Raw genomic sequence first — 17,617 nt, 5'->3', positions numbered from 1 at the left:
AAAATGTATAACATGACAGGTTTTCTTACAAAAACCACCCTTTTTACAATCTTCCGAACTTTAGTCAAAATAGTTTTTTTAGCATAACTTTTGAAGTACTTAACTAAACTGCATAATTTTTAATAGCGACTTATGGGACCCCAAGACGGATCGAATGACGCCGAAACGGACGAAATCGGTTCAGCCAGTCTCGAGATAATCGAGTGACAATTTTTTGATCAACATCCCACCACACACACAGACATTTGCTCAGGATTTGATTCTGAGTCGATAGGTATACATGAAGGTGGGTCTAGGAGGTCTAATTGAGAAGTTCATTTTTCGAGTGATTTTATAGCCTTTCCTCAGTAAGGTGAGGAAGGCAAAAACGTTACTTAATCCACCTTTAGGTGGTTGGCGCCTTCCTCACATTTAAAGGGTGCTATCCAAAATGCAAAAAGTGCTAAGTAAGTAAGTGCTTATAACTTTTGATAGGGTTGTCAGATCTTCAATATTTTGGACGCGTTAGATGTCTTTTGAATACCCATCCTAGGATAGGTCGCATGAGCGATCTGTAAAACGTTTCCATCAAAATATCTGAGATCCGGCCTCCAAAAAGTGCATAAGTAACTCTGAAGTGCTTATATCTTTTGATAGGGTTGTCAGATCTTCAATGTTTTGGACGCGTTGAAAAGGTATTTTGAATACCTATCCAATGATAGGTCGCATATGAGATCCGGACAGCATTTTCATCAAAATATCTGAGATCCGGCCTCGAAAAAGTGCGTAAATAACACTTAAGTACTTATAACTTTTGATAGGGTTGCCAGATCTTCAATGTTTTAGACGCATTGGAAAGCTCTTTTGAATACCTATCCAACAATAGGTCGCATGAGAGTTCCGGACAACGTTTTCATCAACATATCTGAGATCCGGCCTCCAAAAAGCGTATAAATAACACTTAAGTGCTTATAACTTTTGATAGGGTTGTCAGATCTTCAATGTCTTGGACGCGTTGAAAAGGTCTTTTAAATACCTTTCTAAAAATGTATAGCATGACGGGTTTTCTTACAAAAACCACCCTTTTTACAATCTTCCGGACTTTTGTTAAACTCGTTTTTTAGCATAACTTTTGAAGTACTTAACTTAACTTTATCATTTTTAATAGCGACTTATGGGACCCCAAGACGGATCGAATGACGCCAAAATGGACAAAATCGGTTCAGCCAATGTCGAGATAATCGAGTGACAATTTTTTGATCAACATCCCCCAACACACACAGACATTTGCTCAGAATTTGATTCTGAGTCGATAGGTATACATGAAGGTGGGTCTAGGAGGTCTAAATGAGTAGAACATTTTTCGAGTGATTTTATAGCCTTTCCTCAGTAAGGAAGGCAAAAAAGGTGGAAAAAAGGATTCTAAGTACAAAGTAAGTCATATTTGAACGTTTCATAAATCATTTCCGGAAATGTTTGATGAATGTTTTCTTGAATTTCACTAAATATTTTCGCTCACATTGTAATTATATTATAATATTTGCATCGTATAAAAAAGATCACAATATGGATAAACCATTAGTTTTGGATCAACAAAAATAAAAAAAAATTGCATAAAAAGGTTTTGAATAAACATTAATTTAAAAAAAATATAAATAAATCATTATACAAATGATCAAAGGGCCAATTTACATGATCATTCAAAATGAGTCCGCGGGCCACAAAAAATCACCTCGCGGGCCACGTTTGGCCCGCGGGCCATACTTTGGTCACCCCTGATATACATAAACACTGTACAAAAATAAAAATAAATGTAATGGGGGGTCACGTGGTTTATGGATGTTCCCTTTTTGGCAAAAAAAAACTTGCACACCGAAATTTCAAAAATATAGGCAAAATATTTATTATTGATTAAAAACATGCAAAATATGGATCTTAAAGCTAGAAATTGCATTTATATTTTTTTTGCAGTTGATAAGAATTATTTTTCCATCAAAACTGAGAAGCTTTTTTTTAATAATGTTTTGTCACCTGTTGTTGATTACGTAGTGGGGAGGGGGGGGGGGTCATAAATATTCAAAAATATTTGCAATAGGCTTATAATGGTTTATTTACAAACAACATTATTTTTTCATTGACATTTCGAAAGGTGTGTTTTTTTTATTTCCCTCATTAGGGGTGACATTTGGTCTGGGGTAAGATTGGGGAATACAAATTTCTGCATTTTTGTATGACCCAATCTCACCCCCCAGACCCAATGTCACCCCTGATGACGGTTTTAATAAGTATTTGTGATGGAACTTTTTACAGAAATAATTTTTTATTACAACTAAAAAAAATAATATCTAAGCATTTGATCACCTAAAAAAACTGAGCTAATTAGATATCTTTTTTCGACATTTTGAAAAGTTTTATTATTTTCAAATTTTAAAAAAAGTTTTGAGTATTTTGTCCTTTTATTTCAAATAGTCTTAGCACTTTTTAGTATGAAGCGCTTTAGCCATGTTTTAATGCAATCAGATCATCAAAAGTACCTTGATAAACAATAATAAAACTTAACAAAACTGAAATGCAATATTTTGTACCGTTGTATTAACAAAAAGCAAAACAATAATAATACCAAACAACGTGATGTGACAACAATAATGTATCATTTCTAATTTTGCAAATTCACAATATTGAAAAAATAAAATCGCTTGAAAAATATATTTTTGCAATTCCGCTATGAAACTGTCAACTTTTCCTGACCTTCTGGAGAAACGAAACGGCCTACTTTTCCCTACCAAAAATAACTGTATGGAAAATTAATACTGAAATGGGTGCTGAAAAGTTGAACTTTTTATCACTAGAATCGAAAAGTATCATTTTTCAATATTTTTTTTTGTTTTGGACGGTTAATTTACTAAACACATGAATGTTTGACATCAAATTCCAATCAAAGAGCGTTTTTTGGAATTGCAAAAAATGTTGTAAGCAACTCGTTGCAAAACTTGATTTTTTCAGCACTCGTCGTATTTATCCAACTCGGTAAACCTCGTTGGATAAATGTACAACTCGTGCTGAAAAAATCTTCTTTTTGTAACTTGTTGCATAAACTACTATTGCTTCCACATTACTGAAAACTTGCACTGGTTATCTTGTTTCTTAAAATAATGAAGTTATTTGTTATATTTTTATTGTAAAATAATGATCTGCCAAACCTGAAGAATTCCCATTATAAAAATGTGTGTGAAACACATGTAAAAGTGTGAAACTTTTAGTGACATTTGTTCATAATATTTGCTAGCTGATTAAAAATGTTTCCGCCCATGGTGTCTTTGCTAAAGTTATAGGAATTGAATAATCTTATTTCTTAAAACAAAAAAAAATCAAATCAAATTATTCGCTCTACAGCCTTGGCGTTCTCGATTGCGAGATTCCTACTCGAAACTAGGTGTCCGAAGGCTTGGTTGTTGAGGCAATTGTAAACCTCTTTTTGCACCTTAGCTTCCATCCACCCCGGGATTCCAACTGACGACCTTTGGATTGTGAGCGGCGAGATAGCCGAGAGGGTTGGGGCGCGGACTTGGTAATCTAAATATGACACTCGCGGGTTTGATGTTATTTTTGGGGTAAGCAGACCTGATTTTTTTTATTCGGTACATGCTTTTTATGTACACGTTTTCTCATACATGCTTTTGCTCACAAAGGTAATGTGCATACTTCTGCATGCCATTTTACCATCTGATTTTTTGCTGTGAAGCCGATTGGGTGAGAGGCAAGGGGTAACCCTAGACAGTAAAAAAAAAATCATGGTAATATTACATCTGGGAAGGGGTGCATCTTTAATGTCAGAAAAAAGGTGTAAATTTACCTCTGGAAATGTGTAATTTTACCACTTTTCTGGTGTAATGCCACTTTTCAGTCTAAATTTAGGTAAAATTACATCATAATATTCAACCTTCCAAAATTACAGCTTCCAAATTTACATTATTTTTTACTGTGTACACCACGGTCTCGGATTATTTCCTTTTTTTTCCTTATTTTTTATTTTTAATTTTTCAGCTTCGAGTTTTAACTATGACTTTTTTGTACAATAATTTTAATTGAGAGCCTTTTTATCTTATTTTCTCACTTAATTTATTTTTGTTTTGAAATTAAAATTATCAAAATTACTACTGTGCTCATGATTGACCATTTTTGAAAATATAAAAAAAGAAATGTTTCATCAAACTTCTGAGGTACTGAAACAAAGGTATTGAGAATCTTAAGATTTCACTTACACGCAGAAAACTGTTTTGTAGAATCAGCCTGTACGAGGTTTGAAAAAATAAAATTTTTGTTGAATATAATCAACAACAAAATTGCGTTTAAACATACCTTGATTTTCTCAATTCTACAAAAGTCTGTTGTTGTTTTCAAAAAGCTGCTTTGACGTTTAGCGTTGATTCAACAAAAATCTTTATTTTCAAATCAACAAAACGTTTTGTTGATTCAAATATGCCTTATTTTTCTGCGTGTATAAAGCAATCAACACTTTACTGCCCTTTTTATTCCATTCTTTTTGTTTGAGAGTTCATTTTCATAATATTTTTTTCTATTTATAACTTAATTTCTCGTGTTTTATGATTTTTCATTAATTTTTAATATTTTGTTGTGCATTTTTCTTAATGATCGAAATTTAGATAAAAATGTATGACAATTGTTGTAGCAATTAACATGCAATAGGTTTGGAAACATAAAAGACATGGAAGTAGCTGACAAAAGTATAATTAAATTGAGTTTTTATATTGCATTAAATGCAATGTAATTCTTCATTTTCACTAAAACAAAATAGCTGCATCTTGGCATTGGAAGGACAAAAACTAATTTGCAAAACGCTAAATAAACCAGCAAGATGTTTCCTACCCGGAGAAAAAAGAGTGCCCAAGATCGTTTTTTGGTAATCGTATCATGGCATTTGAACACTTTGTTTTTTTTAACGATTTTGCGAACTCTTTTTTTCTCCGTGTATAAGGCGTCATCCATAAAGTATGTCACGCTCTAGGGGGAGGGGGAGAGGGGGTCTGAGCAAGTGTTACATTGCTTGTTATAAGTATAGGAGAAGCGCGACAAACGGGGGGGGGGGGGGGGGAGGGGTTAATTTTGGCTGATTTTAGCGTGACATACTTTATGGATGAGGCCTTAGATGATGTAATTGATTTTCGAAGCAAAAGCAGGTTTTTAGAAAAAAAATCTTAAAAATTACAGAAAATTATTTTACTTTATAAACATTACCATGCTGCCAATGAAAAATTACGTCTTCCTAGAACAATTTTAATACTAGGGTGGGTACGGATTTTGAAATGTTCTTGGACCTTCAACCTTCCGTCGGAATTCAAACGTCGGTCCCGGCCTTAGTTGTTGTCTCCCCTGTATAAGTACAAACAACACATCAAATCAAGCCTGCCTTGGAGGAGTCGCTGGTCGGCGGTTGTACTCGCAATCCAAAGGTCGTCAGTTCCAATCCCCGGGGTGGCAGGTTCCTTGGAGTAAAAGAGGTTTGGGTGCTCTCCGCATTCAAACAATTCAAGCACAGTCTACAAAATAATTTACAACAAAGTTTGACTCTTGTACAATCAGATTGATACAGGATTGAGAACTGTATCAGCATATTTCATTTTTGATACAAATTAAACTTTTCCATAATTTCGCTGCCGGCAATCTAGTTTTGATGAGTATGTACATACTTCCTTTTTTAAATTCTTTCAACTTTAAGATAAATCCTTAATAGAATTTCCCTAAACTGTTTCCACAAAAAAAGAAATCCCTTTCTATCGCACCTCTCAAGTCGTTTGAATTGCTTAATCTTCCCTCTACCGTTCGAAGAAATGGCCCCTCAAACAATCCAACAAATTAATCACTCGAATTTATTCAATTTAGCACGTCGTGCCAGCGACTGAAAAATTGCCTTCTCCTAAGCCCACTTTCCCTGAAATTCGAATCCTACCGTTAGGCACGTTCTAAATCACCGCCACCCACTTTCGATTAGATTTTTCGCGCAATTTAATTTAAATTGCCGTATTCAAATCACACCTCTAAATTGTATTATCGCTTTCAACAGCAACAACAATAATGCCTGAGTGTGGTGCCGTTTCGCAACTTTATGGGAGGAAATGACCATTTAATTCACTGCTTTAAAGCTGGCTCTGCACACGTGTACGCAAAAGTGGCGTGTGGGCACACGTGTGTGGAGCGTCCGCTAATTAGTTTTATGAAGTTCGCGTCCGAAATTATGTGCTTGGGTGTGTGGGAACTTGCACCGGACTATTGCATCATTTCACACGCATCTGTTGCACCCAAATTTGAGGAGTATCATGCTGCCTGGCGATGATTGACAGCTTTTTGGACATCTAGCGACGAATCCAAGTAGGCCAGAAAGTTAACAATCAATGAGGTTAGGATTTGATATCTAAAAAAAGCTTCTATACCGTCTTTTCCACTTATTCTATAAGTTCCATTTAAACCAAAACAAACCAAACAAATGCTTTTGACAGTTATTGTGGTAGTGGAATCTGTCAAAATTGTGTTTTGACAAGCATGATGATATCACTGTTTCTTGCAGTGCTTAAGTTTACTAAAAACAAACACTTCCAAATTTAAAAGCGGAAAGTTTTTTTTTCTACTGCTTTTTCTTCTGGCTCTGCTTGCAATTTCTGACGTCAACTGTTTAGATGTGTTGTTTGACACATCTACAACATCAATTCGTCGTCATTGTGTTATCTTGCCGCTCGTAGATTTTGGTGCAAATTTAGCTAAGGACGCCATTTTGTGCAGCTCTAATGCCTCACCTTTTGACCTTTAAAGATCCCTAAAGTTAGATTTCAAACTGAGATATTCAACAAAACTCGTAAAAACCTCGTGCAATGTTGTCACTCCTGATATGAACGCATATAAGATCTGATCGTGCTATCTTGCCACATCCTGCAAGTACGACAACTGGCCAAAAGGAATTAAGTCAGATGACTTTTTGTCACACGTACATGCCCGAATATTTTTGAGTATAACTCGAGATTCCGGCAACCAAATTCAACTAAACTTCCGGAAAGTTCACAGAGCGGTCAGCCAAACAAAACGTGTTTGTTATTGTTTACATCTAAACGTCGCACTCGCTATGCGCAAGAACGCACGATCACGTCGAATTGCTTGCATTGAGTGATGAGCGTGGTGGTCACATTTTTCGCCAGCAGTCTTTCGTTTGGGTGTACAGACTCTAGGGCGCGGACCGCGACTTTGGCTGGGCTGGTGTTCCAGTGATCTAATTTGCTTTTATTGAAATGTTTCGTCTGTGTCTCGTTTCAGCTATGCACCGGTGGGTCGGTTACGGATCTAGTTCAAGGTCTGCGCAATCGGGGCTCCCGGTTGAGCAACAACCAGATTGCGTACATCTTGCGCGAGACGGTGCACGCGCTGGTGTTCCTGCACGAGAACCACTGCATGCACCGGGACATTAAGGGACACAACATTTTGCTGACGGAGAACGGGCATGTGAAGTTGGTGGACTTTGGGGTGAGTTCGCACCTGGCGGCGACGATGGCGCGGAGGAATACCAGCGTTGGGACGCCGTACTGGATGGCGCCGGAGGTCATCGCTTGCGAGCAGCAGCTGGATCAGTCGTATGATTCGAGGTGTGATGTGTGGTCGATTGGGATTACGGCGATTGAGTTGGCGGAGGGTGATCCTCCGCTGTGCGAGTTGCATCCGATGAGGGCGTTGTTTCAGATTCCTAGGAATCCTCCGCCGAAGTTGGGGCATCCGGAACACTACTCGGCGATGCTTTCGGATTTTATCTCCGAGTGCTTGGTGAAGGACTTGGAGCAGCGACCTTTCTCGAAGGAGTTGGTTACGCATCCGTTCATGAAAGGGGTCGGACCTTACGTTGAACAGGTTAGGCAGGAATTGAAAGCGGAAATTCAGCGTCAGCGATCGGAGGGACGGGCACCGAAGCAAGCGGAAGCCACCACCAAGTACGGCAAGCTGAAATCTGATCGTAAGACGAAACCTCAGAAGATGTACATGGACGATCTAGCTGCGCTGGACGTCCTCACCGAGGACACGATCGTTGAGCAGCTTCAGAAGCGCTACGAAACCAACCAGATCTACACGTACATCGGAGACATCTTGGTGGCGGTCAACCCGTTCGCCAAGCTTGGCTTGTACACCAATTACCACCAACGTAAGTACGCCGGGAAGACCCGCTCTGATAACCCGCCGCACATCTTCGCCGTAGCGGACGCCGCTCACCAAGCGCTTGTCCACCAAAAGCAGAACCAAGCAATCGTCATCTCCGGTGAAAGCGGCTCAGGCAAGACCGAGAGCGCAAACCTTCTGCTCAAGCAGCTTGTCTTCCTCGGAAAAGCAGTTACCCGCAACCTGGAGGAGCGCATCCTTCAGGTCAACCCCATCATGGAAGCGTTCGGCAACGCCCGAACCGGCATCAACTCCAACAGTTCCCGCTTCGGCAAGTACCTGGAGCTGACGATGGCCCGCAGCGGCAAGGTCAACGGAGCCCGCATCTTCGTGTACCTGCTCGAGCAGAGCCGCGTCGTCAAGCAGGCCGAAGGCGAAGGCAACTTCCACATCTTCTACTACATGTACGACGGCCTGCAGGCCGAGAAGCGTCTCGAAGAGTACTACCTTCACCCGTCGTACCGCAAAACGCATCGTTACCTTCAGGAAACCGCAACCCTTCCCAAAACCAACGTCGAACGCTGGAAGCAGCTGCTTGCAAGCTTCAAAGTGCTCGGATTCCGAGACGACGAGGTGGACATGGTCAACCGAGTCCTCGCCGCCATCCTGAACCTGGGCGACCTGGAGTTTGGCGAAATGGACTCCAACGACAACACCGACAGCAAGGCGCGCGTCATCGACGTGGCGCCAATGCACCGGGTGTCCAAACTGCTCGGCGTGGAGTCGTCCGATCTGCTGGAGGCGCTCACCTCGAACTCGGTCGTAACGCGGGGTGAAACCATCACGCGGCATAACAACGTGGCGGAGGCTTGCACCGCGCGGGACGCCATGGCCAAGGGGCTGTACGGACGGTTGTTCGACTGGATGGTGAACCAGATCAACCTGCTGCTGGTGCACAATCGGCCGAACAAGTGAGACATTTTGAACAGCTTTAGTGGAAAAGAATTAAAATGACATCTTGATTTCAGCTCGGAACAGCTGGCCGTTGGCTTGCTGGACATCTTTGGGTTTGAGAACTTCTCCAAGAACTCGTTCGAGCAGCTGTGCATCAACATTGCGAACGAGCAAATTCAGTACTACTTCAATCAGCACATCTTCACGTGGGAGCAGCAGGTTAGTAACTTTGTATACAACCTCCGGTCATGGTAATTGTTTGAACAATATAATTTTTTGCAAGCAGTTACATAACCAAACTTGTCGGCACCCTCAGCAATCGTCAATTAAGTAAAAATTGCTGCTGGATCTTTTCTGGTAAAACTCCGGCAGAAATTTCGTATTGTCTTTTGCAAGCAGAACATAACCAAACTTTTCGGAATCCTCAGCAAACGTCAAATCTATACAAATTTGTGCCGGACATTTTTCCGGATCTCTCCCGTAAAAGATCCGGCACCAATTGTGTATGATATAATGTTGAGCGGTTAGTCGAAAAAATGTAAACAAATCGACTGACAGCTTGCACGCTAAAACTCGTTAATCCATTTGACACATATTCGTCTCTTACACGTCTCATCTTAAATGCTACAGAACATGAAAAAAAATCTACAAAAAAAAACATTATTCTTCCAAATCCCCCAGGAATACATGGCCGAGGGCATCCCCGTCGACCTCGTTGAATTCGCCGACAACCGGCCCGTCCTGGACATGCTGCTGAGCCGACCACTCGGCCTGCTCGCCCTCCTCGACGAGGAGTCCCGCTTTCCGCGCTCCAACGACCGCTCGCTCATCGAAAAGTTCCACAACAACGTCAAGTCCAAGTTCTACCAGCGGCCCAAATCGGACGCCGTATGCTTTGCGATCCACCACTTTGCGGGCCGCGTGGTGTACCAGGCGGACGGCTTCCTCGAGAAGAACCGCAACTTCCTGCCGGCGGAGATCATCCAGCTGATCCGGCAGAGCCAGTACGACATGATTCGCTTCCTGTTTCAGTGTCCCATCACCAAGACCGGTAACCTGTACTCGGCCATCCAGGACACCGGATCGCGACAGAACGTGTCCAACTTTATCAAGGTTGATACCAAGGTACGTTGGAGATCATTTCTACTAGATGAATTCTCACACGAGTCTCATGACCCCCCCCAGGAAAAGTTCAACTCCCGCGGACTGGCATCGCAGTCGAGGGCCCAGCAAACGGTGGCCACCTACTTCCGGTACTCGCTGATGGACCTGCTGCAGAAAATGGTGACCGGGGCGCCCCAGTTCATCCGCTGCATCAAGCCGAACGAGACGAAGGCGGCGAAGAACTTCGAGCCGGCCAAGGTGCTGAAGCAGCTGCGCTACACCGGCGTACTGGAGACGATCCGCATCCGGCAGCACGGGTTCAGCCATCGGCTCGCGTTTGCTGAGTTCTTGAAGAGGTAGGTCGTGCTGGACGGAGTCATTTGTGTTGTTCTCAAACGAAACTCTTCTTTCCAGATACTACTTCCTCGGTTACGGATTCGAGGAACGTGTCGTCGCTAGCCGAGAATCGTGTCGTTTACTTTTAGTACGCCTAAAAATGGATGGATGGGCGCTCGGGAAGTCCAAGGTGTTCCTCAAGTACTACCACATCGAGTACCTGTCCAAGCTGTACGAGGAGCACGTAAGTTCGATCCTTAACCCTCCAAAACAGTTCAAGATACCAAGATAAAACTTTTGACAGGTCCGCAAGATCGTTCTGGTGCAGGCCTGCGTGCGCCGCTGGCTGGCGAAGGCATTCTGCAAGCGCGAAAAACAACGGCTCGCCGTCGTCAGTGCCGTGACGCTGCAGAAGCACGTCCGCGGCTGGTTGACGCGCCGCCGCATGAACAAGCTGATCCGCGAGAAGCAGGAGCGGGAACGGGTGGAGCGCGAGCGGGCCGAGAAGGAACGGATTGCGCGGGAGAAGAAGAACAATGGTGAGTAGATTAGACTGATTTATTTGAAATGTTACTTCAACTTCCACGATTTTTCAGAGCAAAACAAAGCCAAACAGGCGTTCGCCAAGGCGAAGCTGATCCACCAGATGTCGAACCACGAGCTGATCAAACCAGTGGAGCGAACCCAGAACGCCGTTGACGTCAACAACAAGGAGAACGAGAAGGCCGCCATCGTCATCCAGAGCTACTACCGGGGCTACACGATCCGCAAGATGAAACTCACGCCCGAGCTGGAAGCGAAAACCAAGTACATTTTGGGCATCGCCAAGAACCGCGTCGAAGCGCAGCGCATGATGCAAAAGGAAGGCTTCTCCAAGGAGGACGCTGCCCGGATCATTCAGCGCTACTACCGCACCCACAAGAGCAAAAATGACGGCTCGCGAAGGAAGGGCCCAGCCCCCCAGCCGGTGAAGCCCCTCTCCGCAAAAGACCAGCAGATCGACCTGATTGCGTTCTCGCAGAACGTGCACATGCTGAACCAGGAGGTGCACAAGAATCTGCGCGCCAACAAGACCGGCGTACCGCTGGATGCCATAGAGAAGCTGCCGAGCGACTACAAGCGGCCGCCGGGCTTTGTGCTGGTGCCGGGACTGCTGGGAACGGTTCCGGGTGGTGGCAATGGGGGCAGTACCGCTGGCAGTGGGGACTACTCCAAGTACAGTTCGTTCCGCAGCGCGGAGTGTGACCACGAGATGACCAAAGAGCTGATTCAGAGGTGAGTTGCTTTGAAAATTAGGTCTAAGAAGTATTTCAGGGTGGCCACTCAGTTTGGGTTATTAAATTTTAAACATGAATTTATTTGCTTTAAGCTTCTTGTAATTGAAAATTTTTATGTTTTACTTTATACAAATATTTTTAAAGTATATAACAAAAAAACTTTATTTAAATTTAATAAAAAATTGAATTCAACAATGCATTTTCGACTAATCATTGAGTATTTGTTAGTACTTTGATCTATGGGATGCATAAAAGAATGAAGGATAATAACTTTATGAAAAATATTTTGATTTCAAACATATTTTTGTGAATATGCAATGGCCTCAAGCAGCTTTTCATGATTTTTCTGGTAAGTTTTTTTTTCTATTTATGAGTATCTCGAGCAGACGGAAATAACTTGGAAATAACATTATTTGATAATTGAAAATGTTAGGCCAATAACATTTTATGTTATTTATAACAAGATTTGTTATTCGTCGTCATGATTTTTTTGTTATTGGATTGTTATTGTAATAACAGACTTATAACATTTTTAGCTATTCTTCGAACAAATCTTTGTTATTTTTTATAATTTTAACAATTGATCCGATCATCACATTATTTCCATAGCAAAAAATGTTATTCCAAAGCTGTTTTGGCTTTCAACCAATATCAGACCAATAACAAATTTTGTTACGATAACATAGACTGTTATTGAATCCTTATACAAAAAGGGATTTTTAAAGAAGATTCAATTATACTTTTTGTTATTTTAACAGTACTTGTTAGTGAAATGGCATGCATTTTGTTGTTACCGTCTGCCCGGGTAGTTCATTAAATAAATTAAAGAAAAACAGTATAGAATCAAAAATATTTCATAAGTTTTTAAGTTATACTTTAACAAATTTATGTTTCATTTTGGTTTTTTATGAGTTTTTTCAACATATTTTTTGTTATTTTAACAAATTGACATGTTTATTTTTTATTCATAATCACATTAAAAAATTTCAAATTCTTTTTAAAGATCTGTTCTTATTTGAAGAAATTGATGAACTCACAGATCAATGAAATTTATTTGATCTTATTTTAAAAAACATTAAAAAAATCATTTTGATTTTAAATATTTTCTTATAAACTATTTGATGCACTGCTGTTTTTGAAAGAGTCAAAAAAAGACTGAATTATTTTACAGTTTCAAAAATTAATTATTTTTAAAGAATGTTAAACTATTTGTATCTTTTTCAAACCACTTTGATAAGAAAATATTTTAAAAAATGATTTTGAAAAATGCAGCATAAAAGTGAACAGATAAATTTTTTAAAAATAATAATAACATAAAAAATTTGAGGAACAAGTTTAAAAAAGTACATATTTTCAATGGAAAACTCTTTTAAAAATCGGAAAAAAATAAAAAAAACAGAACTCAAAAAATTTGCAACAATATATATAAAAAATGATTGTTTTAAATTGAGAATTTAAAAATTTTATTTTTCAAATTTAAAAAAAAATAACAAAAAACTGCAAATAAAAATCTGAAAACAACAAATTAAAAAAAAGCCTCACTTAACAGAATAAAAATTTAAATTTTAAATTAAAAATTCAAGAATCCTGAAACTTTTAAAATAGAAAAAAAATCAATTCAAAAACTTTATGTTTTTTAAATTCAAAAATCATGTATACAAATATTTAAAAAATATAAAATTCAATTATTTATAATTTCAAAAATTTAAAAAATCTTTGTTTCAAAAATTCAACGCTCAGAATTTAAAAAATTCAACTATTTCATTAATGCAAGTAGGGGAAATTCTCGTATGTTTGGCAGGTTAAGCACTCGCTCCTAACTCCATCCAATTTGCTGATTTTCACTATTTAAACTACTAATTTTGCAAAACTGCAAAGCTTTAATTGAATGTCAAAGTTCTGACCTGCCAACATTAGAGGCACGCTGGAATTAGATGCTGTTCCCCTATGCTATAGTTTTTCAAGGAAGTAAGATTTTTAAAAATGTTAAATGAAAACTTTTAAAATCCACAACTGTTCCAATCAGTTTAAAACAATAAAAAAGAATAAGATTTTAACCTACTCCAAAAATGTCTGTTTCTTGTATTTGGAGATGTCGGCAAAAATGATAGCATTAATGAACTTTTGTTTTTTAAGACTTATGTATTTAAGTATTTAAGTACTGAAGTATTGTGTATTTAAGTACTTAAGTAATTATGTATTTAAGTACTAATTTTTTAAAGTATTTTAGCATTTAAGCATTTATGTCTTTAAGTATTTCCGTATTTAAGTGTTTGAGTATTTAAGTATTTAATAATTAAGGATTTCAAAAAATAATAATTAAGAAATAAGATTTTATAAATTTTAGGATTTTAAAATCAGAAATTTGAGAATTTTGGATTTTATGGATTTTTTGAGTTAAAGGATTTGTGATTTTTTTTAATTCAATTTTTAACATTCAACCTTTTTTATTTTTTTCCGTGCGTGCAATTGTCTACTTTTCATTAAATAATGTTTATGTTTGAAAAAATAAAAAAAAACAGCAAAAGTATTGCTAAAACATGGATCAACTATTTTACAAATTGATAATACTGCTAGACACAGAAATAGTACAAAAACAAGAAGCAATTAATTTGAAAAAAAACGTCTTTTGTCATAAAACCTCATGGAAAATGGCTAATGTTTGACAGAATGTGGAAAATCTCTAAAACATTTTAATAGATATGATTTCATTATTTTGAAGGAATTTTTTATTTATCAAGAAAAAATGTATTAATTTTTACAAAAAAAAAAATCCTATTGAGCCACCCTGTAACAGTTTAACACACCAATTACAAAATTTTAATCACAAACCCATTTCGCCAAAAGTCCAACCACGGCCCAGTCGTGCTCGGAGTTCGACGAGATCTCCCCGTGGGACATGCCCTTCTACGAGCTGGAACGGAATCTGCGCTCGCAAAGGTTCTTACATCTACTTCTGGTTCTGCTGCTAGCGTCCATGCTGTTTGCCTGGTTTTTCCTGTGGATTTATAGCTGGGGCTGAGCCCCGGCGTGGTTGTGTGTGTGTGCGATCCATTTTTATGTTGTTGGTTTTGTTTTGTTTTTTTTTTTCTTGCGCGTTCAGTTTTCTGTGGTCGGCCAGAAGTTTCGGGCTTTTAGTTCTCCGTAGTGTTGCTCGTTAGAGGACTCGGAAGATTTATTTCGAACGCTTGAGAACTCGGAATAGGAGGATGAACAAAAAACGTGAACTTTTGATTTCTTTTCGGGTAGTTGGCAGTGACCTTTGGCGACGGTACTTTGTTGCCGGTAGTCGAGGCGACGAGGCGATCTGTAACGAGGGGAAGATTTATGTGCGATTTTTTTTTGCATAAGCTTTAGCATTTTGGAAAGTTCTTCCCGGAAGTGGCTCAATGCCTGGATGTCCGGGTAAACGATACACTTTGAAATTTTGCTAGAAGTTGTCAATTTTAAATTTGTTAACTTGCTTTTAGCAAGGTAGGATAGCCTAAAAGAGCTAACAGCGTATTATTAACATATTGTTATTAAATTTTCAAAGCTGTCAAAATGTAAAAAGTTCGATTCTGTTAAATAATTTGAACTGATTCACTTATGTTTGAAATAAATTCTTCGCTCCAATCATCAAATCATCACTAAATAATTCATTCTATTTTCGCCATATCCAGCACATGTGCCTCATTCGTAAATTAATAGCTGCAGCTCGCAATGTGTTGACCCGAACCAATTATGCATACTTTGCAATATTCTAGTCTCTTCTCTTAAACGACCATGACCTACCCGAACCAACCTGCTTTATCGCTTGAATGTCCGTCCACACAAACCCCTTTCTATTGCCAGCCAGCCAGCAGCTGCCAGTTGTCCACTTTCCCAGAGCTATTTTCAAGGGAACACGGAAAAGGAAAACTTATTTGCTAGATTGCTTTCCCCGTTCTCCACCCCCTCCCCAAGTGACCCCTAGAATTATGATTCATTTTCAATAACTCAATTTGACTCGTGTGCTTGACTCGCCCCTCCAGACAACAGAATCAGCAGCAGCAGCAGCAGCATCCGCATCAATACCAGAACCACCAGCACCAGCAGCCAAGGATGGTGGACATTAATCGTAACGAGATCCTCGGCGAACGCAAGGTGGAACTGAGCGAACGCAAACAGCAACTGTCCCACAACTGGCACCAGGCGTTCCAGGCGAGCGAGGTGGCCCAGCGGGGTGCGGCCGACCATCAGCAGCATCTCCAGCAGCAGCAGCAGCAGCAGCATCAGTACCAGAACCAGCAGGACAATAAATTCAAGGGGATGGTCAGGTGAGATGGGGTGATGGGTTTTTTGGGGAGGGTACTTTTTTAAGGAAGCAGGTGAAATTGAAGATGATATGGTGAGTGTGTGAACACTGAAAGCATTGAAACTTGAAATTTTTAAACTCCAATTTTGATATTAAATAACTTTTCCTTTTTTATGATTAAAAAATGGCAAACATTTGAAATTTGAAAAAAAAAAAACATATTACCAAGTTTTTAACAAAACAAATCTTGCTGAAATTTTTAAAATTTCTGTCATTTCATTATTTTTCTAAGAAAAAGTTGTTTGTTTTATTGTTTTGAAACATTCAAAAAGACAAAATAAATAATGTATTCGCAACGATAGCAGTATTGAGCTTATCAACCATTTGACCTTACGTCAAAAATAATCCATTATTATTGTTTTGGTTACACTCGCACCCCGATGGTTTGACACCAACTGTTGTCAAACGAACGTGGTCACTTTTTAGTTTGACACCCCTTTTACACGGAGTTCACAGACGCTATCAAAAGTTTGTTTTGGTAGTGTACGTGAGCACCGTGTAAAAGTGACAGTTCGTCAATTTTTAGTTTTACTTTGACCAACCAACGGGGTACAAAACATAAAAAATTGTCAAACGTAAAAGTGATCAACTACCGAGGGTTGAGTGTATTTGATTTTCCATACTATCGTTTTCATCATTTGGCAATTCTGGAGTTTTTTTTGAAAAGGTACACTAAACCAGATTTTCAGTTTTTGCTTTTTGGGTGTTTTTTTAATAACCCTGGCTCAAGGCGGTTCCAAAAATACCCAAAAGCAAAAACTGGAAATTTGGTTTATTGGACCTTTCCAAAAAAAAAAAAAAACTCCAGAATTATTATATGCAAAAAAATGGGGTCCAAAAAGTAACTCTTTCAATTGGAGCCGATAAAAAACATCGAAAGATGTTTCAATAAATTTTAGGTTCAACATTTCTCCAAAAAAATTTCTTTGATAAAATATAATACCTTGGATCAGCCATGCCAGATCAGGGATGCCAGATACACAGATTTGTCTGTGTTTCACAAACATTTGAACTTGTGTCAGACATTTTTTGAGGTGCACAGACTTTTTAAAAACTTCATTAAATTAATATTTTGTAAAAATATAAATCGAAACTTATTTAGTTAGTCTTCAAATGCTTAAAAACACATTTTTTTATGGATTTCCATGACTTTAAATTGATATATTTGAATTTTAGACAATTGCACAGACATACACAGACTTTTTCACAGACATTTTAAAAAAACATGTGGCATCCCTGTGCCAGATATACAAATAAATCTGTATTATACAGATTTGTCGATGATAAAAATCACAAAAATCTGTATGTATAGATTTTTGTTTAAAGATTTGATTTTAAAATTTCAACAATATTGTAACTGAATTATGCTTTAATATGATTAAAAAGCTCAAATCTGTTGTTAAAAGTTAAAAATAAATCTTCTATGGCTTCGCATTTGACATGAGAGCAGTTCTCTACGGAATCGGTCTTTTTTCTTTAATTT

At 38.8% G+C, this 17,617-nt stretch overlaps 1 protein-coding gene across 5 annotated transcripts in view; it reads left to right on the top strand.

The window, feature by feature from the left end:
- Positions 1 to 17,617, top strand: part of LOC6039653 (myosin-IIIb) — a 191,676-nt gene that overhangs the window by 162,417 nt on the left and 11,642 nt on the right. For 4 of the 5 annotated variants that reach the window (XM_038250748.1, XM_038250747.1, XM_038250750.1 and 1 more), the window contains 9 exons: positions 7,300 to 9,098; positions 9,156 to 9,300; positions 9,763 to 10,206; positions 10,267 to 10,541; positions 10,600 to 10,765; positions 10,826 to 11,060; positions 11,118 to 11,796; positions 14,646 to 14,738; positions 15,812 to 16,096. In XM_038250748.1, coding sequence (XP_038106676.1) covers positions 7,300 to 9,098; positions 9,156 to 9,300; positions 9,763 to 10,206; positions 10,267 to 10,541; positions 10,600 to 10,765; positions 10,826 to 11,060; positions 11,118 to 11,796; positions 14,646 to 14,738; positions 15,812 to 16,096 — 4,121 coding nt within the window. The remainder of the gene's footprint in view (positions 1 to 7,299; positions 9,099 to 9,155; positions 9,301 to 9,762; positions 10,207 to 10,266; positions 10,542 to 10,599; positions 10,766 to 10,825; positions 11,061 to 11,117; positions 11,797 to 14,645; positions 14,739 to 15,811; positions 16,097 to 17,617) is intronic. The other variant, XM_038250751.1, reaches the window with a different exon arrangement.

The sequence above is a fragment of the Culex quinquefasciatus genome, chromosome 2 (assembly GCF_015732765.1).
Source record: "Culex quinquefasciatus strain JHB chromosome 2, VPISU_Cqui_1.0_pri_paternal, whole genome shotgun sequence".
Taxonomy (NCBI): Eukaryota; Metazoa; Arthropoda; class Insecta; order Diptera; family Culicidae; genus Culex; species Culex quinquefasciatus.
Note: the sequence above shows the minus strand (reverse complement) of the source record. Positions and strands in the feature narration are given on the sequence as shown.